This window comes from Aphidius gifuensis, linkage group LG2 (genome assembly GCF_014905175.1).
Source record: "Aphidius gifuensis isolate YNYX2018 linkage group LG2, ASM1490517v1, whole genome shotgun sequence".
In the NCBI taxonomy this organism is placed as follows: domain Eukaryota; kingdom Metazoa; phylum Arthropoda; class Insecta; order Hymenoptera; family Braconidae; genus Aphidius; species Aphidius gifuensis.
The window spans coordinates 8,040,266-8,067,873 of NC_057789.1; the positions used below are offsets into that span (position 1 = coordinate 8,040,266).

Genomic DNA, 27,608 nt, shown 5'->3' on the forward strand with positions numbered 1-27,608 from the left:
AATTACTGTGTAAGTATTTTTTTTTTTTTGTAACAGACATTGGAATCTAAAACATATTTAGTTATCTCTGATTAACTTTTTTTTTTTTTTCATCAATTCATAAATGACTAATGTTGAAGTTTACATTTTTATTTAATTAATATTTTTTCATTTGTTGACGTTTTCTAGAGGTGTGATGTAAAGGATAGGGAATTAAATGTATTTTTAACACAATTTTCAACAGGTATCTAGATGCTATGATGAAATTTTAATCATCAGCTTGCATTCCTCGAACCTCACCTTCATGTCGTTGCTAAAAAATATCAAGCCAAAATAAGCCAATGAATTTAAAAAAAAAACTAAATGACAATTGATACAAAAAATCAAAAAAACAACTTACCCTATCAAGTTCTTCTTTTGTATTATCTTCAAGTGCTCTAATATCTTCCATAGTTAATCCATGCCAACGATCCATCCAGCAAAAAACTTGCCGATGAAAATTAGTAAATAAACGTCTTTCTGATTTTTGAATAAAATTTTCAACTCTTGTTTGTAAACCAAACCATTTAAATTCACATGTTACTAATTTATAACATGTCATAACTGGTGTTACATTATTTTTCCAATCTTTACCAACAAGTGGACCTCTACCAGTTTTTTTAGATTTAAATAATGTTGGATCTTCATCTTCTTTATAATCAGCATTTGTTATTGAATCATTTGCAATATCTATATATATTACTTCTCGTGATTTAAGTTTATCAGCAGATAATTCATGTACATTTGGTTGAGTACCAGTATCAGCAGTATGAAATGATTCAATTGTTATAACAAAATTATCCTTCATATATCCAGGATTCTTAAATATAAAAATAACAAAAAATTAAACAACAATAATTTCGAAATATTTCTATCAATACATACGGTTATCATTGTCTTGCAATATGGATATGCATTCCATGCTTCTTCATGTACTTCTAATGAATTTTTTGGTAATAGTAGACGTATAAATGCTGGTACTTTACTAGCAAGATGATAAATCTTGTATGTATATTGACCAGATGAATATTTACCACCAAGTAATGGAAAATTTGTAAATGGTTCGTTTTTTAAAACTTCAATACCTTCACCACCACCAGTATTATTTTTACTAGCCTCAGCAACGGAGAAGAGTTGACCTACTTGGTACTAAAACCAAGAAGAATGAAAATTAATATATTATTCATTTAAAAATACATATTATTGATCACAAAAAAAATTATAAAAAATATAAAAAAATGCAACGTGGATAATTAGTAACAAAGCACTAATTTGCAATTTTTTAATTTGACATATTATCAATGTTTTATAAAAAAAATATAGGCTTTATAATAAAATGCATTGTCACAAATTTTTATTATTATTTTAGACACTGTGATCTATCATTATAATATCAAAATAATTACCTCTTCAACCGTCAAGGGTAGAGTGACACGGCTGTAACAAAAAAACAAAAAAAAAATCTCATTATTTTTTATTATTTAAAATTGTAATCTGATTTTTACGAGACAATTGACAAATAAAAATATGTTTACATATGGAAAATATTAATACTGGTTTATCTTGATGAGATGATATTTTTACTATGGCAGTAAGAACGCATGTGTCAAATTTGCGGATGGCTTGGTGCATTTGTCAAACAAAAAATCGATAGCTCAACACTTGACTATTAAACATGTCTAGACATTAAAATTTTTTTTATAAAAATAACTAAATTAAATAATAAACAATATGAATAATTAATTAAATAATTTTAAGGATTATTTGAGAGAGAAAAAAAAAGAGTAAGAGAGGGAGAGACTATCAAGGCCACAACCCTATTAATCATCATGAATATTAAGTATCCAAAAAAAAAATTTTCCCTGGCTGTTATTTTTATTAAATCACGTAGCAAGTTATACGTGTCAAATAGTCATTTTGATTGTCACAAAAAAATAATAATCACATTTAAAAAAAAAATAACACTCACAATTCTTTGATGAGCATCTTCAGTCAGCACATTGACTGGAAAAATAAAATCACAAGCTCAATAATATCCTAGCAGCTTATCTTCTCAACTATTACTGTAAAAAAAAAATATAAACAATAAAAAATTAATACTATTATTTAATTGTTGTTATTATTTATAAAATTAAAAATATTATTAAACACTGATTTGAAGGATTTAATATTGGAGCAACCTTTTTTGGAGTTTGTTTTAAAACAACTGGCACAACACGGCCTCGACTTGTTGGTTTTATATTATTTATTACAGGACTGCTAGTAATATATCCAAAATACATATTACAATACAATCAATGTATATACTTTGTTTGTATGTATGTATCAATATGGCAATTTTTTTTTTTTTTTTTTTATATATTTACATAAATACAAACCGTGTGCCGAGCAGTGCCGAGTTTAATTGACACACAAAACCTGGAATATTATTTATTAATAGACTAATATGTAATTAATTTTTATTTTTAATTATCCGGTTAATTTTTAATGATAAATTATATATTGAAAAAAATGAATCTGTCGTAATAATAAAATGAATAATAATAATGGCGCCGACGATGACTTGTCACACACTCTTATCTAATGTTGCTGTTTTTTATGAATAAATAAATATATTTATTTATTTAATTATATAAATAAATATATTTATAAATAATAATATTATTTTTTAGTTTTTTTTTTATTATTTATAATGTTATAATAACTCTTTTTATGTCGAACAAAACATACTTACATTGAGAAGCGCGCAATGTTCTTGTGTGCGATTGTGTATGATGCAGATGTGTATAACCAATGTGTCCATGACGCCCCCCCTTATCACCCTTTTCCTTGTGTGTTTTCTCAGTCACTCTCTTGTTCTTTCTCTTTCCCTCTTACACTATATTATGACGTCAGTGTATATTTTTTTTATGCAAAGGAGGGGGCGTTTGTTTTTTTTTTTTTTTAATTTTTTTTTTTTTATCTTGACAGTGATTTCAGTCTGCAAATAAAACAATTTAAAAAATCCCTATATTTTTTTTTTTTTACAGGTTAATTAATTAATATTATTTTTTAATTATTATATATTGATTTTATTACAATTTAAATTATTTATAGAAAAAAATTTCTATCAAAGAAATTTCCATCAGCTAAAATCCGCAGTGTAATTTGTTGTAGTCAATATTTTTAGATAATAATTTGTGTAAATAAATATAATTAAGCTTTAAATATTTTGTTTACTCTTTTTTACATATTATTATTAATAATTACTGTCAATAATTTCGAGATGAAAACACCTCATGAATATGCAAAATGAACGCAAATAATTTATGCACTTTTGTTTACTTTTCTCTTTTTTTTTTTTGCAATGAATAAATTGAATTTTATAATTTATATTTAAACAAATAATCAAATATAAACAATTTTATTTATTTACTATTAATTTATTATTTTTTTAACGAATAATTATAAAAAATTTCATGGAAATTTGAATTTAGCTGGACTGAAAATGATTGGCTGCGCTTGCCCCACTTTTTCTGGTAATAATATCGGTAAATTAACAAGAAATAATCATAAAGACCATCTGATGTTGACAAATGACAATAATAAATAATACTAATAATAATAATAATCATTTATTTATTATTATTTACAACCTGACAACGACTAAATTTTATTTTATTTAAAAAAAGTGCAAATAAATTTCGATTAAATGATAATAAGCATTGTTTCAAAATGGATATGTCAAACATGATAATATCAGCAGTAAGACCAAGAACAAGTATTCTTGATAAATCATTAAGCAAAGGAAAAAGTGAAGTTAGTTTAAGCTGTTATGCACTATTATTTTCTGAGCTAGTTCAATATTGTCAAAATCGAGTTTATACTGTTCCTGAATTTCAAAACAAGCAAGTTATTAAATAATTAAAATTAATAAAAAATATATTTTATATTTAAATAACAATTAAATATATATTTAATTTAATTATAGATTAGCTGAATTGGGTGCTGAAGTTGGACATAAAATAACAGATCTATTGGTAATACGTGAAAAAGGTGGTAAACGTGAAATAAAATTATTAAATGCTTTACTATTTATTAAAAGTACAGTATGGAAATCATTATTTGGACGTGAAGCTGATAAATTAGAACATGCTAATGATGATGAACGTACATATTATATTATTGAAAAAGAATCACTTGTCAATAAATTTATATCAGTACCAAAAGACAAAGGAAGTTTAAATTGTGCATCATTTGTTGCTGGAATTGTTGAAGCTATTCTCAATGATGCTGGATTTGTATGTTGTCATTTTTTAATAAATTATTTATCAATTAAAATATCAATAATAGGATAATGATAATTTAATTATTTTACAGCCTGCTAAAGTAACAGCTCACTGGCACAAAGGAACAACTTATATGGTCAAATTTGATGATTCAGTAATAACCAGAGATAAACAACTTGATGATCGATAACAATATTATAAATTAATAAATTAATATGATTAATAATAAATAATAATATAATCAATATTTATGTATTGAATTATTTAAATTTTAATTTCTATATATAATTTACATTAACTGTAAATAATTAATATTGTTTAGATGAATTTTTCAGGTCTGTCACGATAACTAACTTGTCCAGTACGATAGCTATGTTCCTTGGCCTCCTAAAAATTAGCAAAAAACATAATTAAATAAATTTAAATTGTTAAGAAATTTTATGTAAATTAATATTACTAACTCTTGATTTATAAACAACATAAGTTACAATGACAATTGGAGCAACAACCCATCCTAATTGCCAGAGTCCATTTTTCCATGTTGGCTTGAAATATTCAGCTCCTGCTGCTCTCATAGCCATGAATCTATTGACTGATGGATCATCCTAAAATGTCAAATAAAAAATTTAGATAATGTCTATTTTGTTAAACATAAAATTGTTATGTAATAGTAAAAGATTTTGTTGACATTTGATGGATATTGTTGATGTTGTTGACTGTTAAAATTTGATTTCTTTGTAGAAATAATTTTTAGCTAATTTATTGAGGTTAATTTTGATTAATTTATATTTACCACTGTGCCACCAGTACCAAGAGCTTGTCTAAATGGATTTTCAATTTGTTTTAGATATTCATGACGAAGTATAGCTCTACGTTTTGCTTTCTCCTCGAGGATTTTTCTTTCAACTCGTGAAACATCATAAGTTTCACGTCCACTCATTTTTCTACGAAATAATTTACTTGCTGACTTTTTTTTTTGAGTAATTAATAATCAATTATTGTTGCAAGCATCAACAATAGAAACAACGAGAGTCTAGAAACTCGTATTGTCGAAAATATTTGTTGATTTTTCGAAAAAGTAGATGTCACTTGAATAAAATTACTACAGTTTTTTCTCGTGTGACTTTTTGCTGACTTTACTTTGTATACACATTACATCAGTCACACGTGTTAATCTTGTCTATTTTTATTTATTAAATACTAATAATTTATCAATAAATATTTAATATAAATTAGCAATTAAAATTTAAAAAAATGGAAAATCAAGTAGCCAATACGAATTATATTAAATCTGGAATTATTGATTTTGCTGCTGGTTCAATGGGTATGTTTTTTAAATAAATAAATAAAATTGTTATTATTAAAATATTAACAATTATTTAATTTACTATTTTTTAATTATTATTACATGTTTTTTTTTAAATTTATGTCTTGATAATTAATTGAAGAAAAAGTTTATCATCAAAAGTTGTTTTGTTATCTTTTTTAGTATTTTTTTTTCTTGTCATTTTAACAAGCATTTATTAGCAATGTAAAAATACTATTTGCTTGTTTATTTTATGATAATGCATTGTAAAGAGATAACAGTATCTATGTGGAGTAACTTTACTTGTTTTTTTTTTATCAAAGTCTTTAATTAAAAATTATATAATTAATGTATTGAATGTTGTACTTATTATGTTTTAAACTCTTAAAAACAAAGACTATTTATTTGTAGAATAGCACAATATTATAATCAAATAAAAGCTAAATTAATTGTTTAATTTTGTAGATTAGTTATTTATATAATGATTTTTAATTACAGGTGGAATTGCATTGGTTTATGTTGGTCAACCATTGGACACAGTTAAAGTTAAAATGCAAACATTTCCAAATTTATACAAAGGAATGGTTAATTGTTTTTTAAAAACATTAAAAACAGATGGTTTAACAAGGGGTTTATATGCTGGTACAATTCCAGCAATTGTTGCAAATGTTGCTGAAAATTCTGTTCTATTTGCTGCTTATGGTGGTTGTCAAAGAGTCGTTGCAAATTTAGCAGGTAAAAAAAAAAATAAATAAATACATTTTACACTTGTTGTTAATAAATTATTAATTGATCCAAATTATTATTTAGGAAAAGAAAAAATAGAACATTTAAATACATTTGAAAATGCAAGTTCTGGATTTTTAGCTGCATTTTTTTCATCATTAACATTGTGTCCAACAGAATTAATTAAATGTCGATTACAAGCTATGAAAGAAGTTCAATCACAAAATTCATCAAGTGGTATAAAACCTGTAAGTAATTTTTTTATAATATATTTATACAATTTTATTAATTATACTTTGTATTTTTTATTATAAAAACAGAATCATATTGGTCCATGGGCATTGACAAAAGATATTATTAAAACCAATGGAGTAGTTGGATTATTTCGTGGATTATCATCAACAATAGTAAGAGAAATGCCAGGATACTTTTTCTTTTTTGGAGCATATGAAGGAACAAGAGAACTTTTAGCAAATCCTGGACAAAATCGTGATGATATTAGTTGGCAAAAAACAATGGTTGCTGGTGGTGTTGGTGGAACTGTATTATGGCTTGTTATATTTCCTGCTGATGTTGTTAAAAGTAGAATACAGGTAATTTAAAAATATTATTATTTATTAAATTATATTTTAATATTAATAATAATTATTGTTATTGTTTTAGGTACAAAATATAAAAGAACCAGCACTTGTTGTTATGAAAGATATATTTAAAAAAGAAGGTATCAGTGCATTTTATAATGGTCTAAAGCCAACACTCATTAGAACAATACCAGCAACAGCTACATTATTTTTAACATATGAATATACAAAAAAATATTTAAATACATTTTTTGGAGTTTAAATTTTAACAACTAAAAACATACAAAGACTCAAAGATTGTTGTTCGTATTAAAAAATCACGTTCCAGCTGTTTAATTTAGTTAATAAATCTTGCAATTATTTTTTCTATTGTAAAGTCGTTATTAATAATAAAAAACAAAAAAAAAATTTAACACAGTTTTTTTTTTTATTAAATAAATATATTTAATTTATTTGTAATTTATAATGAAGAGGTATAGAAATTACAATTTATATTTTACATTTTATTTAATTTATTATTTATTATTTAAATGTTGTAATTTTTCATTAATTAATCTAATTTTTTCATTAAATTCACTTTGAATTTTTAATTGACTAATTGATATTTTTTCCATTTCTGATCTAAAAAAACAAAAAAAATTAATATAAAAAGTTTTCAATTAATTATTTAAAAAAAAAAATTAATTTATAAAAATTAAAAAAAAAAAAATCAAAAATATTTACTTTATCTTTGCTAGTTCGGATTCAGTATCTAATGCTCTATCTTTTTTTTTTTGTTGTCGAGCCTGCTCCCAGTCATTCTCTTCTTTTACACTACTGATTACTGAGTAAACGATATAAAGGATAGGGACGCACACACCTAATGTAAATACACACAATTTATGAGCCGCGAGGTTCTTTTCAATGAAAGGTTTCGTAGGGTTAATCTTTCTGGATGAATACATCCTTCGTATGAACATTCTGTGAACTAAATAATAAAACAAATAAAAATTAAGTGTGATTGTTTAACACTGATTGACACTGATATTTGAAATTTGATATAAGTTTTTTAATAAAAATAGCCTGTATACCGTTTGGAATTATCATTTTGGATATTTTTGGTCTGTCGTTGATAATAACCACACTGAAAGTTTGGAACTTGAAAGCACGTGTATCTGACTCTGATTCAGTTGCAATTGCATAAGCAAGATACAACGACAGCAGCGATAGTCCTGCGGCCGTTTGTGTATCTATTCACAGTCCTTGGTAGCGTTGCAGTTATCTTCCTCCCTGATTTTGCCCTGCTCTTTATAACCGCAAATATTTCTTTAACCCTTGCCCGTATAAAAAAAAAATTCATCCTACAAATTACTCCCTCAAAATGCTACCAAACATCAAGATAAGTTAGTAAAGCTACATTATTTTTAATATATGAATATACAAAAAGAATGTTTAAATTTTATTAATTAAAAACATACGAAAAATCAAAGATTGTCGTTCAAATTAAAAAATCACGTTTTAGTTGTTTATTTTGGTTAATTAATGTTGCAATTATTTTCTATATTGTAAAGTCATAATAAAAAACAAAAAAAAAATTTGACTCAGTTTTTTTTTTTTATTAAATGAATATATATTATTTATTTGTAATTTATAATAAAGAGGTATTTATAGAAATTACAATTTGTATTTTACATTTTATTCAATATATAATTCATTATTTTAATGTTATAATTTATTATTAATTCATCTCATTGTTTTTTAAATCATCATTTTGAATTTTTAATTGATTAGCTAATTCTTCTTGATCCCTCTTGAGCTGAGCTCTGAATCGATTCAATGATTCTTTTGCTTCCATCTCTAATCTAAAAAACAAAAAAAATTAATATAAAAAGTTCATACTTAATTAATTATTTTTAAAAAAAAAATTTTTTTTTTTTTTTTTTGCCAGTTCGGATGTAATATCTAATGCTCTACCTTTTTTTCCTTTCTTGAGCCCACTCCATGTCAAACAGTTTATCAAAATTTTTTAGTGTAAAGTTAAATACATATGGCATCGATTTAATAAATAAATATCCTCCAAGGATAGGGCCGCCCACATCTAATGAAAATTTACACAATTTATGAACCCATAGGTTATCCATGAATTTTATTGAATGATCCTGATTATTGAAATATTCACGACCGGGATTCTCCTTTTCAATGAAACGTTTCGTAGGGTAAATTCTCCTGGATGGATACAACCTTGGTATAAACATTCTGTTAACTAAACAATAAGAATAAATAAAAGTTTAATGTGATTGTTTAACACTGATGGAAGTTTGATAAGTTTCTTATAACAATAGTCTATGTACCTTTTGGAATTCTCATTTTGATACTATTTGTCTGTTGTTGATATGTAACCACACTGAAAGTTTGGAACTTGAAAGCGCGTGTTTTATAAAGTTCAGTTTACTTCAGCTAAAGAAGACCTGAAAAGTGACAATTCATTGTGATTTGTGGACTGTTGCATAAGCAAGATACAACGACAGCAGCGATAGTCCTGTGCAGTCCTGTGGCCGTTTGTGTATCTATTCACACTCCTTGGTAGCGTTGCAGTTATCTACTTTTTTTAACCGCAAATATATTTCTTTAACCCTTGCCCGTATAAAAAAAAAAATCATCGTAAAAATTTCTTCCTCGAAATGCTACCAAATATCAAGATAAGTTAGTAAAGCTACAATATTTTTAACATATGAATATACAAAAAAATGTTTAAATTTTATCAACTAAAAACATAACAAAGACTCAAAGATTGTTGTTCATATTAAAAAATCACCGTTCCAGCTGTTTATTTTAGTTAATAAATCTTGCAATTATTTTTTCTATTGTAAAATCGTTATTAATAATAAAAAAACAAAAAAAAATTTAACACAGTTTTTTTTTTTATTAAATAAATATATTTTATAATAAAGAGTTATGAAAATTACAATTTATATTTTACATTTTATTAAATTTATAATTTAATTATTTTAATGTTGTAATATTTATCATTAATTAACCTCATTTTTTCATCATCATTTTGAATTCCTTATTGATCAATTAATTTTCTTCCATTTCTGATTTAAAAAACAAAAAAATTTAATATAAAAATTTTGTAATTAATTATTTAAAAAAAAAATTAATTTATAAAAATTAAAAATATTCACTTTATTTTTGCTGGTTCAACATCCGGAAAAGCCTGCATCTTGGCAGAGCTTCTGGTATGCACGCACATATCGATAATCCAATTAGAAGTATATGGAAACAATTTGTTGATTAAATATATTCCTATGATTACGCCACCAGCTTCTAATAAGAATTCGTTCAAGGAAACCGTTTTAAAAAATTGATTCAAATGAGTTGTATTGTCATTTTTTGGAGCCTGTTGACGACGACCGAAAAATCTTTTCGTGGGGAAAATATTTTTGGTTAAAACACCCCTTGATAAGAACATTCTGTAAACTAAATAATAAAACAAAACAAAAATTAATCTAATTGTTTAACACTGATTAAAGTTTTATAAGTTTTTTAAAAAATAGTCTATGTACCTGATGTAATTTTTGAAATTATCATTTTGATATTGTTTTTCTATTGTTGATATGTAACCACACGTGCTTTACTGTTTTTATTAAGTTCAGACTTCAGTTTACTAAAAGAAGGTCCTAAAAAAGTGACAATTTTCAGTGAATTTCAGTTGCAACTGGTTGCAACTGCGACAGCAGCGATCCTGTCCTGTGCAGCCCTGTGGCCGTTTGTGTATCTATTCACAGTCCTTGGTAGCATTGCAGTTATCTTCCTCCCTGATTTTGCACTACTTTTTTTAACCGCAAATATTTCTTTAACCCTTGCTTTCATAAAAAAAAATTCATCGTAAAAATTTCTTCCTTGAAATGCTACCAAACATCAAGATAAGTTAGTAAAGCTACATTATTTTTAATATATGAATATACAAAAAGAATGTTTAAATTTTATCAACTAAAAACATACCAAAACTCAAAGATTGTTGGTCAAATTAAAAAATCACGTTCCAATTGTTTATTTTAGTTAATTAATGTTCCAATTATTTTTTCTATTGTAAAGTCATAATAAAAAACGAAAACAAATTTAACCCAGTTTTTTTTTAATAAAATAAATATATTTTATTTTTTTTTGTAATTTATAATAAAGAGGTATAGAAATTACAATTTGTACTTGACATTTTATTTAATTTATAATTCATTATTTTAATGTTATAATTTATTATTAATTAATCTCATTGTTTTTTATCATCATTTTGAATTTTCAATTGATTAGCTAATTCTTCTTGTCCCATTGTGAATCTAAAAAAAAAAAAAATTAATATGAAAAGTTCATAATTAATTATTTAAAAAAAAAATTTTTTTTAAATAAAATATATATTTACATCATTGATTTCTGCCTATTCCGCCTCTCTTCTATTCGAGCTTCTATCTTGGCGTTCCAAAAGAGCACGTGTTCTATCATTCCGGAAAAGCTTTCTGATATACTTGATTGTGAATTGAATATATGTTTCATTAAGTTAGCTAAAAATACCATTGCGAAGATACCGCCAAAATGAGGTGTATCGTCATTTTTTAAAGCCCGATGACGATGACCAATAAATCTCTTCGTGAGGAAAATATTTTTGGTTGGAACACTCCTTGCTAACAACATTCTGGAAACTAAATAATAAAACAAAAAAAAAAATTAATGTAATTGTTTAACACTAATTAAAGTTTTATAAGTTTTTTAAAAAATAGTCTATGTACCTGATGTAATTTTTGAAATTATCATTTTGATACTGTTTGTCTATTGTTGATATGTAAACACACTGAATCAACAATGAAAAAAGGTCCTGAAAAAGTAGCAATTTATATAGCAATTTCAGTTGCAATTGCATAAGCAACAGACAGCGGCAGCAGCGATAGTTTTGTGGCCGTTTGTGTAACTATCCACCAGAACGTCCCGATTTTGCCCTATTTTTAACTGCAAATATCTCATTAACCCTTGTCCGTATAAAAAAAACTCATCTTACATAAAAAATTTTAAATTATTTTCTCAACAAAAAATTCAAATACTATTTTTCTCTATCTCTATTTCTATCTACGCTATTTCGAAAAGAAAACTAAAAAAATTTTTTTATCATCCATTTACTTCTGGACATGCGCAATCTTAATTGTTTTTTTTTATTTTTTAATATGAGAGAGCGAGAGAGAGAGAAAAAAAAAGAGAGAGAGACTTTTAAAGTGTCTACTGTCTTGTGTTTATTATTTGACAATAAAAAAAAATTAAAAACAATGACAACAACATCAGAGGAAAAGTATGTTTATCTTAAAAAATAAATAACATGTTAAATAATTATTTAATCTACTTATATAATAATTAAATTTTTTATTTATTTAGAGATTTGAAATGTGAGAATTGTGAGGTTTGTGCAGCAGTCAAAGCAAAATATACCTGTCCAAAATGTGAGGTTAGAACTTGCAGTCTCACGTGTGCAAAAATACATAAACAATCATTACCTTGTGATGGAATTCGCGATAAAGTTAAATTTATACTTAAAGATAATATGACAGATTTAGATATTCTAAGTGGTAAAATAATTAATCTAATTTTAGACATATTTTTTATGTATTATTTATTTAATTTAGCTATTTATCTTTACTAGATTATCGTTTTCTTGAAGAAGGAAATTTTAAAGCTGACTTAATGCGTAAAGAAAGAATCCAAAAATTTACAAATAACAAAACACCATTAGTAGATTTGCAAAGAATTAAAAAAGCAGCACAACAAAGATCAACTAAATTAGAATTTCTTCCTCATAATTTTACTAAACATCAAGATAATACAACACATTTAAATTGGGAAACAAATGAATTATTTTGGAAAATTGAATGGATATTTCATCAAGCTGAAAATTTAAAATTCATCACACCAAAGTAAATCTACTATCTTTTTTATTTTCTTATCAAAACAACACTTGTTTAATATTTAATATTTTTTCAGAACTCTTGATACCACTCGTCTGTCTGATTTAGTTGAAGAAATTTTAAATTCATCAAGCCTAACACAAGAAAATAACAGCATTAAAAACATAAAATTATTTCATGAAAAAATTAAATTTTATCGAGCAACTGGTCTATCAGGAATAAGAGTACTTTTAAAAGCTGAAAATGTTGAAAAAGCATTTTCAAAATTTCATGAGCTTGATGTTACATCAAGTCTTCGTGAAAATTTATCAAAAAAAACAATCATTGAATATCCAACAATTTATTTAGTTCTAAAAGATCATTCTGATATGTATGAAATCATTGATTCAGGTAAATTTTTTTTAAACATTAAATAAATATTTTAATTGTTAATAATTATTTATAATAATTTACAATATTTATTATGTCTAGATGAAGATTTAGAAGATGAAGAAATGCCAACACAACAACATCAACAAAGACGTAGAAAAAATATATCAAATGTTAAAAATCCAGTAAATTATTTTTTTAATGATATGCAATAAATTATTTAACAACAATTAACATGAATTATTATTATTTTAAATAATAAAATTGTAATTACAGATATGAAATTAAGTTTTTTTTAATAATTTACGAATTTAAGAGATAAAAGTTAATTCTCAATCGAATAATAAAATGAAAATGATTAGTTGTACCGGTAATTGACTTGAAGAAGATTATTGAAGTATCAATTGAACTTTGATTTGTTATGGGTTCAAATTAAAGTTATCAAATTATAATATGGACTATTGACTTTGTAGCTGCTTTTTTTTTATTGGCGCATCATATTACTTTAACAGAAATAATACATACTGATATCTTTTTACAGAAATAAATCGATAATGACCTTTAATTATTTTCAAGTTGAATTAAGATTCTTATTCATCTGATTGTTATCTATTAGTGGCTCGTTATCAATATCTTTGTAATTAACCACAACAGTTAAATTGAAAAAAAAAATTATTTAAATTAATTTTTCTTTTGTTTAAAGTATATGCAGTCAAGGAAAATTTTAAAAATCTTGAATTACTTGTATTATTCTCTGTCTGAATTATTTATGTTTTTAAAAAATTAATTCAACTTAATTTTATATAATTATTATAAAAGAAAAATAAATTTTTATGTCGAAAAATTATTTTTCTTTTAGTTCTTTTAATAATTAATTTCCAAGAAAACTATTAAATATTTTTAGAAAAATTTAATTATATATCTATTTAATGATTCAAAAATAAACATTCTGGTATTTTTTTCATGCTCAATTATTTATTTATTCATTTATTTATAGTTAGACAAAATACAAAGAATAAATTTTTATTATTTTATTAAGACCATTGTGATTAGAGAGCAGAGTATTTTATCTCAAGTATTTAATGATATTTATCATATAAAAACTATTAATTATTAATTTATTTTCATGACGATATTATCATTCAAAAATATGATTTGTTATTATTGTTACAAATGTTTAATTAAAAATAAAAATTATCCAAAAATATTTATTTAAAAATTTATTTTTATTTGTTTTAATTATTGTTATTGTTTAATAGGATATTTTATTATTCCAAAAATACACATAAATATCCTACTAGTTGAAGTTTATAAAAAAAAAAAAAAAATTAATCGAAAGAAAAAAAAATGAAAAATAAAGTATCAATGTAATGCTTACAAAATATGTTGGATTGAGACATCAACAATGTGTGAGAAAAAAAATTTATATCTATTTTTCCCCTTGCAAAAATTACTGATACACATGAAAAAAAAAAAAAAAAAAAGAAAAAAGAAAAAGGAAAGATTATCAGCTAATTAATAATGTTTCATATTGAAAAAAATTAACTAATTAAATTTAATGTTTTTATATCTTTCATGATGAATAATTGCTAGTTGTTTTTGTTGTTATTCTCTACTTTGGTATTATTAATGAGTAATTATTTAATTTTGTTTAGCATGTTCAATAATAGCTGCTTCACGTTCTTCAGCTGGTTGATCTTTATCACCCCATCCCCAAACTTCATGGCTTCCATCACCAGTTCTCTTACAACGTGCTTTAACAACTTGTTCAGAAACACTTTTAAGATCATATGCCCAGCCAATTTTAGCGAATACATGAATAAAACCTGTTGTCCAATTGAAAACATAATGAGGAAGTTCAGAAGTTTTGTAATCCCATGGGAAAGTGTGATGGAAATTGTGCCATCCTTCACCAAGTGTACCCAAAATAACAGCAAAGTTTTCTGATGGATTGATGAATCTTTAAAAATAAAAAATGATTAATAAATTATTTATATTATTATTTAATGTTATATTTTTTTTATTTATACTTACTTGTCATATGGTCTTCCACCATACATATGAGCTGCTGAATTAACAAGCCATGTTGCATTTAAACCAATTGTATAACGTAAAAATACTGGTATAAATATTGCATTTGTCCATGTTTCATTCCAAAAATAAACTGGAATAACTGCTGGTAAAATAATGCAAATCAATGCAACCAAATAAAAATAGTATTTTTTTTGAAAAGCAACAACTGGATCAGCTTCAAGATCTTTTAAATCAACACCTTGACCAATATTTGTAACATCTGGATGTTTTTTTGACATTAACCATCCAACATGAGAGAAAAAAAATCCTCTTTTTGCATTGCAAGGATCAGCATCAGTTTCACTGTATTTATGATGTACTCGATGATCACGAGCCCATACCCAAATTGAATTCTAAATAATAAAAAAATACAAGTATTATAATTGGATAATTTTAATACAATTATCATCATGTTTTATTGATTAATTAAATTATTTACCTGATAAGCCAATGAATTGAAAATCATAAGAATAACACGAAGTGGAAATTTTGCTTTGTATGCTTTGTGTGACCATAATCTATGTACACCAGCACTTATTCCAAATGTACCAAGTACAAACAAAATGTAAGCTAAAAAATTAAAAAAATTAGTATTGGTCAAAGTTATTTAGTTAATTTAAAAAATTATAAATTACATACCAAAAAATGTTGTGGCATATTTAGCAGATGTAAAAACAAGATAAAGTCCATAAAATGCAAATAAATGAAGTACAGTAAAATGTACAACATTAATCCATAAAATTTGTCTAACAAATTTTTCTTTTTCTTCTTTTTTTTCAGCTTTCATTGCTTCTTGAGAATCAACTTCTTCATTTTCAAATAATACACCTGTTGGTGCAATTTTTGGTTCTGTTTCCATCTTTTTATCTCAATCTATAAAAAAAAAATAATTTTAAATTAATCAAACAATCTATTTTAGCATTATTAAACAATCTATTTAAACAACCAAAATCAAATAAAATATTAACAGTAAAAATGACAATGTAACATTGATAAATTAAAAGTAAAAAAAAAAATAAAAAATAAACAATAAGTATAGAGGAAGTAATAAAAAATGAAAGACTTTAATGCAATGAAAATACAGTTATCTTTTCTTTGCAATAAAAAAATCATTGACATCATGCAATTTAAAAATTTAATCAACAAAAAAAAATAGATATAAAAAGTATAATTCAAAGAAAAAAATAAAAAATAGCTGACTGAATGTAAAATATTAATGTCATCAGTTGAATGCGTGATGTTAAGAATTTATCTATCACCCCGAAGTAAAATTTATAATTTAAATTGATATGAAAAATCATCATGATTAAAGACCATGACAATCACGTGTTGAAATGTTATTAATAATAGATTAAATAAAAAAATATATTTAAAATATTTATCATGATAAGATCTGGGTGTTTTTGGTACCTTTGAACTGGGAAATAATCATCATGGATGATTTTTAATGATATTTTAAATATTAATAATAATAATGGCTGTGGTATTAATATATTTGCCACGTTCCAAACATCACGCGATGTCGACAATAGTCGTCAGATAACCGGTAACTTTGATGATGGCGTGATATGTAGAGGGAGAGACGATGGATAGAAAAAAAAAAAAATATATATATACCTATATTTTGTCATTACGGGACATAAAGCATGGGGTCAATGATTTCAATTACATTTATTGAATACAAATAAATATTATTTATTAATTCTTTTAACTTTATTTTTATAATTTTATTTATTCATTTATTTGATGTTAAAGGCAATGAAAAAATTTACGAAACGAACAAAAAGACGCCGGTTAAATTTGGTTATAATTGATTCAATATAAACCGGAGCAATAAATAAATTGTTTAATAGAATTATACTGTTTTTTATTTAAAAAAAAAAAAAATTGTAATTAAATTTAATGAGTAATATTTTATTGTTTAATTATTTATTTAATATTTATTTTTTGACGTTGGAAATAAACCTCGTGTTTGGTCTCAACTTGAAAGAAAAATTAATTTTCAATGGGTATATTTAAAGTGGTTTTTTTTTTGTAATAGTTAGGGTGAGGATTTAATTTTTAATTGAAAAATAAAGAATGGTTTATGTAATTAATGTATATAGATAACTTACCGGTGTGTCCTTGAATTTTTAACAATATATAATTTGACTACGTTGACTGTGATGATTCAATAGTTGCTGATATTTGCTGATGACTATTACCACTACTACGACCCTACGAGTCGACGACCAATGATGACTTCTTGTCAACGATTAATACCGAAATCCGAAGAGCGCAGCGCATTTTAGGGTGGCCCACGCTTGCCACCACTCAAGGTCTTCAAAAGTGGGAGAAAAAAAAATTAAAAAAATGAGTTTTAAATCTTTACAATAGATGGCTGTACTTGATTCGATAAAAAATTTTTTTAAATAAAGATTAGATAAACTATAATTAAAATAAATATTAAAATAATTTTATTGATAGCTTTTTTTGTAATTTGATATTTTAAAATATAATATAAATAATTCTTCTAAGAGTTCCGGCTGTTATTATTTATTTTTGTTATTGTTATCAATTGTAGATAAAAATAATGGACCAACTTAAATCGAAATTTGATAGCATAATAAAAAGAAAAAATAAACAACAAATAATTAGCTTTTTTTTCTTAATTTAAGGCTCAATAGTTTATTTTTAATTAATTTATTAAAATATGATTACTATCTTTTATTTATAAACTTTTATGACTTTAATTTTTTGTAGCTAATAGGAAATGTTTTAAAAAATTTATTTATGCAGTAGAATTTCGTTAAAAGTTGGTTAATTAATCATAGAAAAATAATAGACTAATTATTATAATTTTATGCGCAGATAAAGATTTTTTTTTTTGCCATTGCGACCCTCCCACTCTCTAATTTTTGATACAATTACGTACGTGTGTGCTTATGTGTGTGTGTGTGTGTTGAGTGTGCATCTAATCAGTTTATAAAAAAAAAAAAAATTAATATCAATAAAACTAAAAATAAACATTTTACTTGGAAAATTAAAATGCAGTGTAATTATTTTGTGTTTTATGCATATTAGTATTTTTTTTTTCAAATTATTTCCCGCCAAAGTTCAATTACCCGCCAATCGGTAAGGTAGAAATCATTTTATCAACCAGAAAACTGGCGGCATTTGTTTTATCTCCTCTCTCGCTCTCTTTCGCTCTCTTTTTCATTTTAATTTTATCAATTCAACACCGAGAAAAAAAAAATAACAATAAAACCATGTAAAATTTTGTCCATCTAATCTCCTGCGGTGTTGTTTCTAATCTTTAAAGTTATTGTGTTGAAAAAAAAAAAAAAAATAACAAAACATCACAACAAAGCGTGTCTTTAACACTTGTATATTTTTCGCAAGAAAAAAAATATTATAAACATTGTCTAATAAATTTAAAAGCCTCTGTCGGTTTTTTTTTTTTTCTTCTTTTGTATAATTCTTCTGAAGATTTTCACCTCAGTCTGTCGTTGTCAGTTGAACAGTAATCATCATCATCATCATCATCATAAAAGTAATAAATTTATTAAATAATGGAGACGACAACCATGCCAATGGATGCTGGTGCAAATTGTAATAACAAGAGTCAACCTGATACACTACCATTTGAAGAGTCACAATCACAGAAATTACAACAATCATCACAAGAAATTGAACTTAAAAAAGGCACATGGGGTATTCTTCATCCTCATCCTGATTATATAACAGCATATAAACAGAGACAACTTGATCTACATGATCAAGGCCAGTCAATCAATCACCAGCCACTTGAACCACGTTGTAAGTTTCATATTTTTATTTTATTATTTTATTCATGAAAAACACAAATAAACAAATAATTCCTTGTTGTTTTTCATTTGTTAATTGTATAAATAATAATTATATATTATATTGTTTGTTATAAAGGTCTAGTAAAAGATGAATACACAGCTGGACGTTTAGAACATTTGGATATTCAGTTCACTGAACAAAATACCGAGTTAAAAAGATTGCTTCAAATAAGTAAAACACAATTTATAATAAAACGTGAAAGAATAACAAATTATGAAACAGCTAATTATAAGGGTGACTTTGTTGTTGTTATTTATGACAAAAGTTCAAATGGTACATTTGTCAATCAAAAAAAGTTAGAAAATAAAAAAGCCATATTATTTCATAATGACTCAATAAGTATTGCCAAACCTGATTATGAAGGTAATTTTATAATTAAATTAATTATTTATTTAATGTATGATTGATTAATAATTTTATTTATTTTTTGTATTTTCAACAGTCTTCAAGTATGTACCATCAACAGTTCTACCTAATTCAGATGAAATACCATCAGAGTTGGCTAAAAATTATGTGGCTTTGAGAATTTTAGGACGTGGTATTTGTGGACCAGTTAGATTAGTTTATTCAAAAACTAATTATTGTCCATTTGCATTAAAATGTATAACAAAAAATGGCTTAGATAAAACAGCTCATAAAGATTTATTAGTTAATCCAGAAGGTTTTATGAATGAAGTTGACATATTAAAAGGATTGAAACATCCAAATGTTATTAAAATGGTACATGCAATAAATACACCATTAAATTTATTTATCATGCTTGAATTAATGCAAGGTGGTGAATTATTTGAGAGAATTAGAAAAAATGTTGGTTTATCAGAAAAACTAGCTAAATTTTATTTTTATCAAATTGCAACAGCTGTTGAATATCTTCATGGCAAAGGCATAACACATCGTGATCTTAAACCAGAAAATATATTGTTATTAAATAATGATGAATATACACTTGTTAAAGTAACTGATTTTGGTATGTCAAAATTGGTTAATTATAAAACAATGATGAAGACATTTTGTGGTACACCATATTATGCTGCACCAGAAATATTAGCAAGTAAAGGAGCTGCACAATATACAAGCAAAGTTGATGTATGGAGTTTGGGTGTAATATTATATGTCATGTTAAGCAGCTGTGTACCATTTACAAAGAGAGGAAATAAGGAGCTAAATGATGTTATTATTGAGGGCAAATTTGGTTATCCACCAGATAGATTTGAGCATGTATCAGGTAAAGCTAAACGTTTAATAGACAGAATGCTCATTGTCAATCCAAATGCCAGGTACACAGTATCAGATGTTGTTGTAAGCTCATGGCTGGATGATGGAGAATTAATTAGGAAAATTTCGAAAACTTTACAGCCATATATTAATAGTAATAATTATGATAGTGAAAATACAAGCCCAAATGTTGACAGTGGAATTGGTAGCTTACAACGTCGTGATAAATTTTTAAATGACATTCAAATGAAACGTCCACGTTTTGAATAATACATTTGACAATGAATAGCAAACATTTTGGATTTATCAGTTGATCAACAAAATTTTAATAATAATAATATAAACAACACCCAGAGCACGAAAATAACATGACAAAAAAAATAAACAATGAGACTTATTTTGTTGATCAACTGAGTCACTGATAAATTTAAAATATGACAATAACAAAAATACTGTTAAATATTTTATTGATTTTCATACAAATAAATTGATAAATCATTTTTTCTATGCATAATTCTCTGTGATGGTAATATAAATAATAAGTTAATTAACAAAAATATTTACGTACAAATTAAATAAGTGCCATGTTTGAGATAAATTGTGCAAAAAATAATAATTTAATTATCAATTCAGTCAATTTAAATGTATTATTTTATTTATTTTGTAATCTTTGTAATTATAATTGATTTATAAATTAAATAATAATAATAAAATAAACAAATTGTCATGTTAAATAAAGAAAAAAAAAAATATTATTTTAATTTTTTTTCTACAATTTGTTTTTCACCTGTACAAGGATCAATGATAAAATTATCATTTTTATTATTATCTTTATCAAGTTTATTAATACCACTTAGTAACATTTTAATTTTAGCAACAGCACGTCCTGGATTGAGACCTTTTGGACATACTTTTGTACAATTAAATATAGTATGACAACGAAATACTGAAAAATAATCACGCATTTTATTTAAACGTTCATTATGTTTTGTATCTCGTGAATCAATAATCCATCTGTATGCTTGTAGTAAAACAGCTGGACCAAGATATTTTTCACCAAGCCACCAGTATGGTGGACATGCAAATGAACAACATCCACATAAAATACACTCATAAAGACCATCTAATTTATTTCTATCAGTTGGACTTTGTAGTAATTGTTTGGTACCAATTGGTTCATCATTTTCACGTTTTAAATATGGCTCAATTTTTTTATATTGATCTAGAAAACCCGACATGTCTGGTACCAAATCACGTATGACATATGCATGTGGTAATGGATAAATAATTATTGGTTTTTTATCATCAATAACTTTACTAAAAAAATTAATAAATTAATTAAATTAATTGTCATTTAGTTTTTTTGTCTTTTTGCTGATAATAATTACGTTATACAAGCTAGACCATTGACACCATTGATGTTCATTGAACAGCTACCACAAATACCTTCTCTACATGATTTTCTAAATGACAATGTTGGATCATGTTTACTTTTTATCTCAATCAGTATGTCCAATACCATTGTACCACATTTATTTAAATCAATATTAAATGTTTGTAATTTTGGTTTAATTAATGGCTTTTCAGGATTCCATCTGTATACTTTTACTATTTTACAATTTGGCAATATTTTCTTTATCTAAAAATAAATTTTTTTGTTCATTTTTTCTTTTAGATTTATTTTTTTGCAAGACTTACATTTGCTAGTTCTGGATTTTTACATTTTTCAAGTTCATCTTTATTTATTTTTAATTCATTTCGAAATTTTTCGTTAGAAATATCATCATTCGTTGTGGATTTTTCGATTGATGATTGACGAGTATTATTGATATTGATTAAATTATTATTTAGACGTAGATTTTTTATAAATCTATAACTTTGTCGTAGCATCGTTAAAATTTATCTAGCATTTTTCATTTATTATTTTTTTATTTTTTAAATAAAAAATTTGGCAGATAAATAAAAAACAATTGTTTTTATTTTTTTAAATAAAATTAAACTTCACATGTATTTATGAATTGTTTATTTTAAATATAAGCAATTAATTTAACTTTAAGCAATTTTTATCAAAATGTATTTTTCAAGTTTTTATATGTTTAATTAAAATATTTTTAAAAGTTAAATGACTTAGAATAATTATCAAATTGATACAGTCAATTTCGTAAATAAATACAAGAAAATTTTCCAGAGATTTATAAAACTTGTTGGCCTGATTTATATATTTCTTTTAAAATTTATCATTAAATTTTTTTTTCATTTAAATATATAAATAAACGGGTTAAATGTTATCAATTAATGATAATAAAATTTATATATTATTTTTTAATCCCCCGCGAAGTCAATCTATTCTCTTCATCATTGGCTAAAGATTACCCACGTGTCTTTCTCTGTCTTATTTTATCTTCAATTGTATTGTTATTATAAAATTTTGTGGTGGAGGTTTGACGTGTGTTGTTGACTTGTTGTTGGTGATCATCTTGAAAAGCGGTTTATCCTTCAAACACTTGTTGATTCTCTCTCAACTCAAAATGTAAGTTCTAATTGTTTTTTTTTCTTAAATTTTTTATCAACAATTGTATTTCCTATTAACTAAATTTTATTTATACAATATTATTTAAATAAATTGTAAATTATTTAACACGTGGATTACATTGCTAACCTCTAAATAAACCTTGAACTATTTTAATAAACAAAAATACATTTTGCAATAGTTTTGTTAATTTTTTATTTCATACAGATAATGGCTGATAATAAAATTCTGGTGATTGGTGGTGGAGGAAGAGAACATGCTATATGTTGGAAATTATCTCAATCTCCAAAGGTATTTGGATTTAAAAATTAAAAAGCATTATAATTATCTAAATGATTTCTAATTGATTACAGGTAGAAAAAATATTTATAACACCTGGTAATTGTGGAATTGCTCAAGTACCAAAAGTATCATTAATAAAATTAAATGCCAAAGATAATGAAGAAGTTGCAAATTTTGCTAAAAAAGAATGTATTAATTTGGTTGTTGTTGGTCCAGAAGAATACTTGGCAAATGGTATTGCTGATGTATTATTAAAAAATGGAATTGATTGTTTTGGACCAGGTAAAGATGGTGCAAGACTAGAAGCTGATAAAGATTATGCAAAAAGTTTTATGGATCGTCATGATATACCAACAGCAAAATGGAAATCATTTACATCAACAATTGATGCTAAAAAATATGTCAATGAAGCTGATCATAAAGCACTTGTTGTTAAAGCAACTGGTCTTGCTGCTGGTAAAGGTGTTGTTGTTGCTAGTAATAATGAAGAAGCATGTCAAGCAATTGATGAAATGTTAAATGATAAAAAATTTGGTACTGCTGGTGAAACAATTGTCATTGAAGAATTACTTGATGGTGAAGAAGTATCATTACTTATTTTTACTGATGGTAAAACATATGAACTTATGCCACCAACACAAGATCATAAACGTATATTTGATAATGATGAAGGACCAAATACTGGTGGTATGGGTGCATATGGTCCATGTGATTTAATAACTTCTCAAGATTTTGATATTATAAAAAAAGATATTATTGAAAAATCAATATGTGGTATACAAAAAGATAATATACCATTTATTGGTGTATTATATGTTGGTTTAATGTTAACTAAAAATGGACCAAAAGTATTAGAATATAATTGTCGTTTTGGTGATCCAGAAACACAAATAATAATGACATTATTATCATCTGATTTATATGATATTATGAAAAATTGTTGTCAAGGTAAATTATCAATGACTAAAATTAATTGGTATAATGATCGTTATTCATGTGGTGTTATATTAGCATCACGTGGTTATCCACAAACAAGTTCAAAAGGACAAATAATAACTGGAATTGATGATGTACTATCTGCTAGTAATAATAATTTTATATTTCATAGTGGTACATCATTATCAAGTAACAATGAGTTATTAACAAATGGTGGAAGAGTATTAATGACTGTATCACAAGCATCAACACTACAATTAGCATCAGCAAATGCAACAATATCAGCTAAAAAAATTAAATTTGATGGTAAACAATATCGTAATGATATTGGACATAAAGGTATTGCATCATCAATATTAAAAACAGGTTTATTATCATATAAAAGTAGTGGTGTTGATATTGATACTGGTGATTTATTTGTTAATAAAATTAAACCAATGGTTGCAACAACAAAAATACCAGGTGTTATGGGTTCAATTGGTGGTTTTGGTGGTTTATTTGATACAAAAACAGCTGGTTTTAATGATCCAATATTAGTATCTGGTACTGATGGTGTTGGTACTAAATTAAAAATAGCAATTGAATATGGTAAACATGATAGTGTTGGTATTGATTTAGTTGCAATGTGTGTTAATGATGTACTTGCACATGGTGCTAAACCATTATTTTTCTTAGATTATTTTGCATGTGGTTATTTAAATGTTGATATTGCTGCATCTGTTGTATCTGGTATTGTTGAAGGTTGTAAAAATGCTGGTTGTTCACTTGTTGGTGGTGAAACAGCTGAAATGCCTGATATGTATGCTAAAGGTGAATATGATCTTGCTGGTTTTGCTGTTGGTGCTGTTGAACGTAATTCATTATTACCAAAAATTAATGATATTATACCTGGTGATATTGTTATTGGTTTACCATCAAGTGGTATACATAGTAATGGTTTTTCACTTGTACGTAAAATTTTAAAAATATCTGGTAAAACATTTAATGATCAAGCACCATTTTCATTAAATAAATCAACTATTGGTGATGAATTACTTGTACCAACAAAAATATATACTAAAAATGTTGTACCAGCATTAAATACAAATAATGTTAAAGCATTTGCTCATATTACTGGTGGTGGTTTAACTGAAAATATACCACGTATATTACCTGATGGTACTGGTGTTAAATTAAATGCTGAAAATTGGAATATATTACCAGTATTTAGTTGGCTTGCTGCTATTGGTAGTGTTAATGAAAAAGAAATGTTGAGAACATTTAATTGTGGTATTGGTGGTATTTTAATATGTTCAAAAATTCATAAAAATCAAATTATTGATATTTTAAAAGATGAAAAACCCATTGTAATTGGTACAGTTGTTGAATTTAATAATAAAATTAATAACAATACTGAACGTGTTATTGTTGATAATTTTTCAAAGTGTATGAATCAACAAATGCGTAAATATATACCAAAAATAATTGATAATTTATCAATTATTAAAAAAAAAGTTGGTGTATTAATATCAGGAAGTGGTACAAATCTTCAAGCATTAATTGATTCATGTAAAAATCCAATAGAACATATGGGAGCTGAAATAGTACTTGTTATATCAAATAAATTAGGTGTTGAAGGTCTTAAAAGAGCTGAAAATGCTGGTATTAAAACAAAAGTTATTGAACACAAAGATTATCCATCAAGAGAAATATTTGACATGGAAATGGATAAAGAATTAACATTAGCTGGTGTTGAAATAATATGTTTAGCTGGTTTTATGAGAATTTTATCTGATAAATTTGTTAAAAAATGGAAAGGATCAATGATTAATGTACATCCATCATTATTACCATCATTTAAAGGTTCAAATGCACACAGAGATGTATTATTATCTGGTGTACGTATAACAGGTTGTACAGTACATTTTGTTGATACTGAAATTGATTCTGGTGCAATTATTGAACAAGAACCAGTTAAAGTTTTACCAAATGATACTATTGGAAGTCTACAAGAACGTGTTAAAATTGCTGAACATGTTGCTTTTCCAAGAGCACTTAAACTTCTTGCAACTGGACAAATTAAACTCAAAGATGACAATACAATTCAATGGAATTATTAATAATATATCATTCACAATTATCAATATATTTTTTTTATAAATTTTACAGGCAAACAAAATGTCATTAATCATGACAAACAGTTGTGTATCATTTTTCTAATGAAACATTTTAAATAAAAAAAAAAGAAAAATTATAAATATACATTTTATTTTTATGTTTATTAGTTGATTGGTTTTTTTTTTATTTTTTTTTTTTCCTTTTGAAGATAATTAGTTAGTCACACTGGCTATTAAGCAGCTGATGACTCAGTAAGCTACTGCCCGTTGTTGACTAAATACATATTTTATTAAACGAAAAAAAAATGTCTCTAAATTATATATTATTATTATTATTAATTTTATTTAGTGCCACGTGTTGTGAATCAAAAAATATAACTGATAAAATTGGGGTAAGTATTAATAATAAATAAATTCATTTTGAATAACTGATAAATTATAAATTATTTATTTTTTTTTCAGAAGGAAAGTAATGATAAACCAATAATAAATAAATGTTGTGAAGAAAATCAATTGTTTGTGGCTAATACTAGTTACCATCGACTTCATTGTTTCAATGAGACAAAAATTAATATTTTAAATTATCCAGATATTTATAATAATAACAATACGGATAAATTGGATAAAAAAATTGATGATAGTTTTAATATTTCATATGGAGTTCCTTGTGACTCAAAAATATTACATGCTAGGAATTTTACAACTGTTAGAGTTGATGAAACTATTCATTTACTTGAAAATGGTACCATTTGGGATAGTAAATTATCAAATTATTATGATGATTATTGTATTGAAAATATTAAAAAAAAAAAAGATATTTATTCAATAATACTGGTGTGTCAAGAACAACTAAAAGATGAAACAGAAGAATATTTAAATACAGAAAACGAAATTATTATAAAATTGATTAAAAATATTTTAATGCCAAGTATATTTTTATCTATAAATATAATAATTATATACAATTATTGGCCGAGTGAAGAAAGTATAAGAAAAAAATTTATATTTAATTATTTTACATCATTTTCATTGGCCCATACTTCATTGATTCTTTCAATTTATTTGAATAATTATCAAACTCAAACTGGTAATTATATTTGAATAATAATTAATCAATTATATTAAATTTTTGTTTGATTTTAATAATTAAAAATATATTTTTTAATTTACAGGATATTTTAGTTATTATTTTTTCATTACAAGCTGGATATGGTTTTTAATTTTGTGCTATGATATTCGTTGGACACTTGGGTAATGAAATATTTAAAAAATAATTAATTATTATTGTTTAATTTTGTTTTTATTATTACAGTAATCTCAAGTATGAAATGCTGCAAGATGCAAGATTTAAGGAGTATACTATTTATTCAATTTATGGATGGGGTTGTGGTATACTGCTGACAATAATATGCTTGATTATAAATTATTATTCAAC

General features: G+C 24.9%; 9 protein-coding genes across 10 annotated transcripts; 5 read left to right on the top strand and 4 right to left on the bottom strand.

The window, feature by feature from the left end:
• Window positions 1-71: 71 nt before the first annotated feature.
• On the bottom strand, window positions 72-2,864 carry LOC122848927 (phosphatidylinositol transfer protein alpha isoform). 2 transcript variants are annotated; one of them, XM_044147378.1, is made up of 6 exons: window positions 2,753-2,864; window positions 1,988-2,081; window positions 1,425-1,455; window positions 904-1,167; window positions 380-838; window positions 72-292 (listed from the first exon to the last, which is right to left on the bottom strand). In XM_044147378.1, exons 2-6 carry the CDS (start codon window positions 2,002-2,004, stop codon window positions 248-250), a joined length of 816 nt encoding a protein of 271 aa, XP_044003313.1. In that variant the 5' UTR covers window positions 2,005-2,081; window positions 2,753-2,864; the 3' UTR covers window positions 72-247. The 2 variants fall into 2 exon arrangements, with proteins under 2 accessions (XP_044003313.1, XP_044003314.1); XM_044147379.1 differs by having other exon boundaries at window positions 2,199-2,772.
• A 742-nt stretch (window positions 2,865-3,606) lies between these two features.
• Window positions 3,607-4,525, top strand: LOC122848929 (trafficking protein particle complex subunit 5). Its single transcript, XM_044147382.1, has 3 exons — window positions 3,607-3,905; window positions 3,989-4,298; window positions 4,378-4,525. Exons 1-3 carry the CDS (start codon window positions 3,733-3,735, stop codon window positions 4,474-4,476), a joined length of 582 nt encoding a protein of 193 aa, XP_044003317.1. The 5' UTR covers window positions 3,607-3,732; the 3' UTR covers window positions 4,477-4,525.
• An 11-nt stretch (window positions 4,526-4,536) lies between these two features.
• LOC122848930 lies at window positions 4,537-5,291 on the bottom strand. The gene is made up of 3 exons (XM_044147383.1): window positions 5,080-5,291; window positions 4,748-4,891; window positions 4,537-4,673 (listed from the first exon to the last, which is right to left on the bottom strand). The coding sequence occupies exons 1-3, from the start codon at window positions 5,224-5,226 to the stop codon at window positions 4,605-4,607; spliced, it is 360 nt and encodes a 119-aa protein (XP_044003318.1). The 5' UTR covers window positions 5,227-5,291; the 3' UTR covers window positions 4,537-4,604.
• A 132-nt stretch (window positions 5,292-5,423) lies between these two features.
• On the top strand, window positions 5,424-7,307 carry LOC122848928 (mitochondrial ornithine transporter 1). The gene is made up of 5 exons (XM_044147380.1): window positions 5,424-5,610; window positions 6,091-6,327; window positions 6,403-6,566; window positions 6,639-6,911; window positions 6,982-7,307. Exons 1-5 carry the CDS (start codon window positions 5,541-5,543, stop codon window positions 7,159-7,161), a joined length of 924 nt encoding a protein of 307 aa, XP_044003315.1. The 5' UTR covers window positions 5,424-5,540; the 3' UTR covers window positions 7,162-7,307.
• Window positions 7,308-12,121: 4,814 nt separating this feature from the next.
• Window positions 12,122-13,422, top strand: LOC122848934 (box C/D snoRNA protein 1). The gene is made up of 5 exons (XM_044147387.1): window positions 12,122-12,213; window positions 12,297-12,487; window positions 12,562-12,832; window positions 12,900-13,213; window positions 13,295-13,422. Exons 1-5 carry the CDS (start codon window positions 12,191-12,193, stop codon window positions 13,405-13,407), a joined length of 912 nt encoding a protein of 303 aa, XP_044003322.1. The 5' UTR covers window positions 12,122-12,190; the 3' UTR covers window positions 13,408-13,422.
• A 6-nt stretch (window positions 13,423-13,428) lies between these two features.
• On the bottom strand, window positions 13,429-17,575 carry LOC122848932 (acyl-CoA Delta-9 desaturase-like). Its single transcript, XM_044147385.1, has 5 exons — window positions 17,380-17,575; window positions 15,905-16,138; window positions 15,705-15,835; window positions 15,227-15,618; window positions 13,429-15,152 (listed from the first exon to the last, which is right to left on the bottom strand). The coding sequence occupies exons 2-5, from the start codon at window positions 16,122-16,124 to the stop codon at window positions 14,834-14,836; spliced, it is 1,062 nt and encodes a 353-aa protein (XP_044003320.1). The 5' UTR covers window positions 16,125-16,138; window positions 17,380-17,575; the 3' UTR covers window positions 13,429-14,833.
• A 909-nt stretch (window positions 17,576-18,484) lies between these two features.
• Window positions 18,485-20,756, top strand: LOC122848931 (ovarian-specific serine/threonine-protein kinase Lok-like). The gene is made up of 3 exons (XM_044147384.1): window positions 18,485-19,063; window positions 19,190-19,477; window positions 19,557-20,756. Exons 1-3 carry the CDS (start codon window positions 18,817-18,819, stop codon window positions 20,597-20,599), a joined length of 1,578 nt encoding a protein of 525 aa, XP_044003319.1. The 5' UTR covers window positions 18,485-18,816; the 3' UTR covers window positions 20,600-20,756.
• A 25-nt stretch (window positions 20,757-20,781) lies between these two features.
• LOC122848933 (succinate dehydrogenase [ubiquinone] iron-sulfur subunit-like) lies at window positions 20,782-22,516 on the bottom strand. The gene is made up of 3 exons (XM_044147386.1): window positions 22,028-22,516; window positions 21,718-21,968; window positions 20,782-21,646 (listed from the first exon to the last, which is right to left on the bottom strand). The coding sequence occupies exons 1-3, from the start codon at window positions 22,217-22,219 to the stop codon at window positions 21,082-21,084; spliced, it is 1,008 nt and encodes a 335-aa protein (XP_044003321.1). The 5' UTR covers window positions 22,220-22,516; the 3' UTR covers window positions 20,782-21,081.
• A 228-nt stretch (window positions 22,517-22,744) lies between these two features.
• Window positions 22,745-27,556, top strand: LOC122848935 (trifunctional purine biosynthetic protein adenosine-3). Its single transcript, XM_044147388.1, has 6 exons — window positions 22,745-22,859; window positions 23,067-23,150; window positions 23,213-26,565; window positions 26,636-27,260; window positions 27,346-27,424; window positions 27,486-27,556. Exons 2-3 carry the CDS (start codon window positions 23,070-23,072, stop codon window positions 26,174-26,176), a joined length of 3,045 nt encoding a protein of 1,014 aa, XP_044003323.1. The 5' UTR covers window positions 22,745-22,859; window positions 23,067-23,069; the 3' UTR covers window positions 26,177-26,565; window positions 26,636-27,260; window positions 27,346-27,424; window positions 27,486-27,556.
• The last annotated feature ends 52 nt before the right edge of the window (window positions 27,557-27,608 follow it).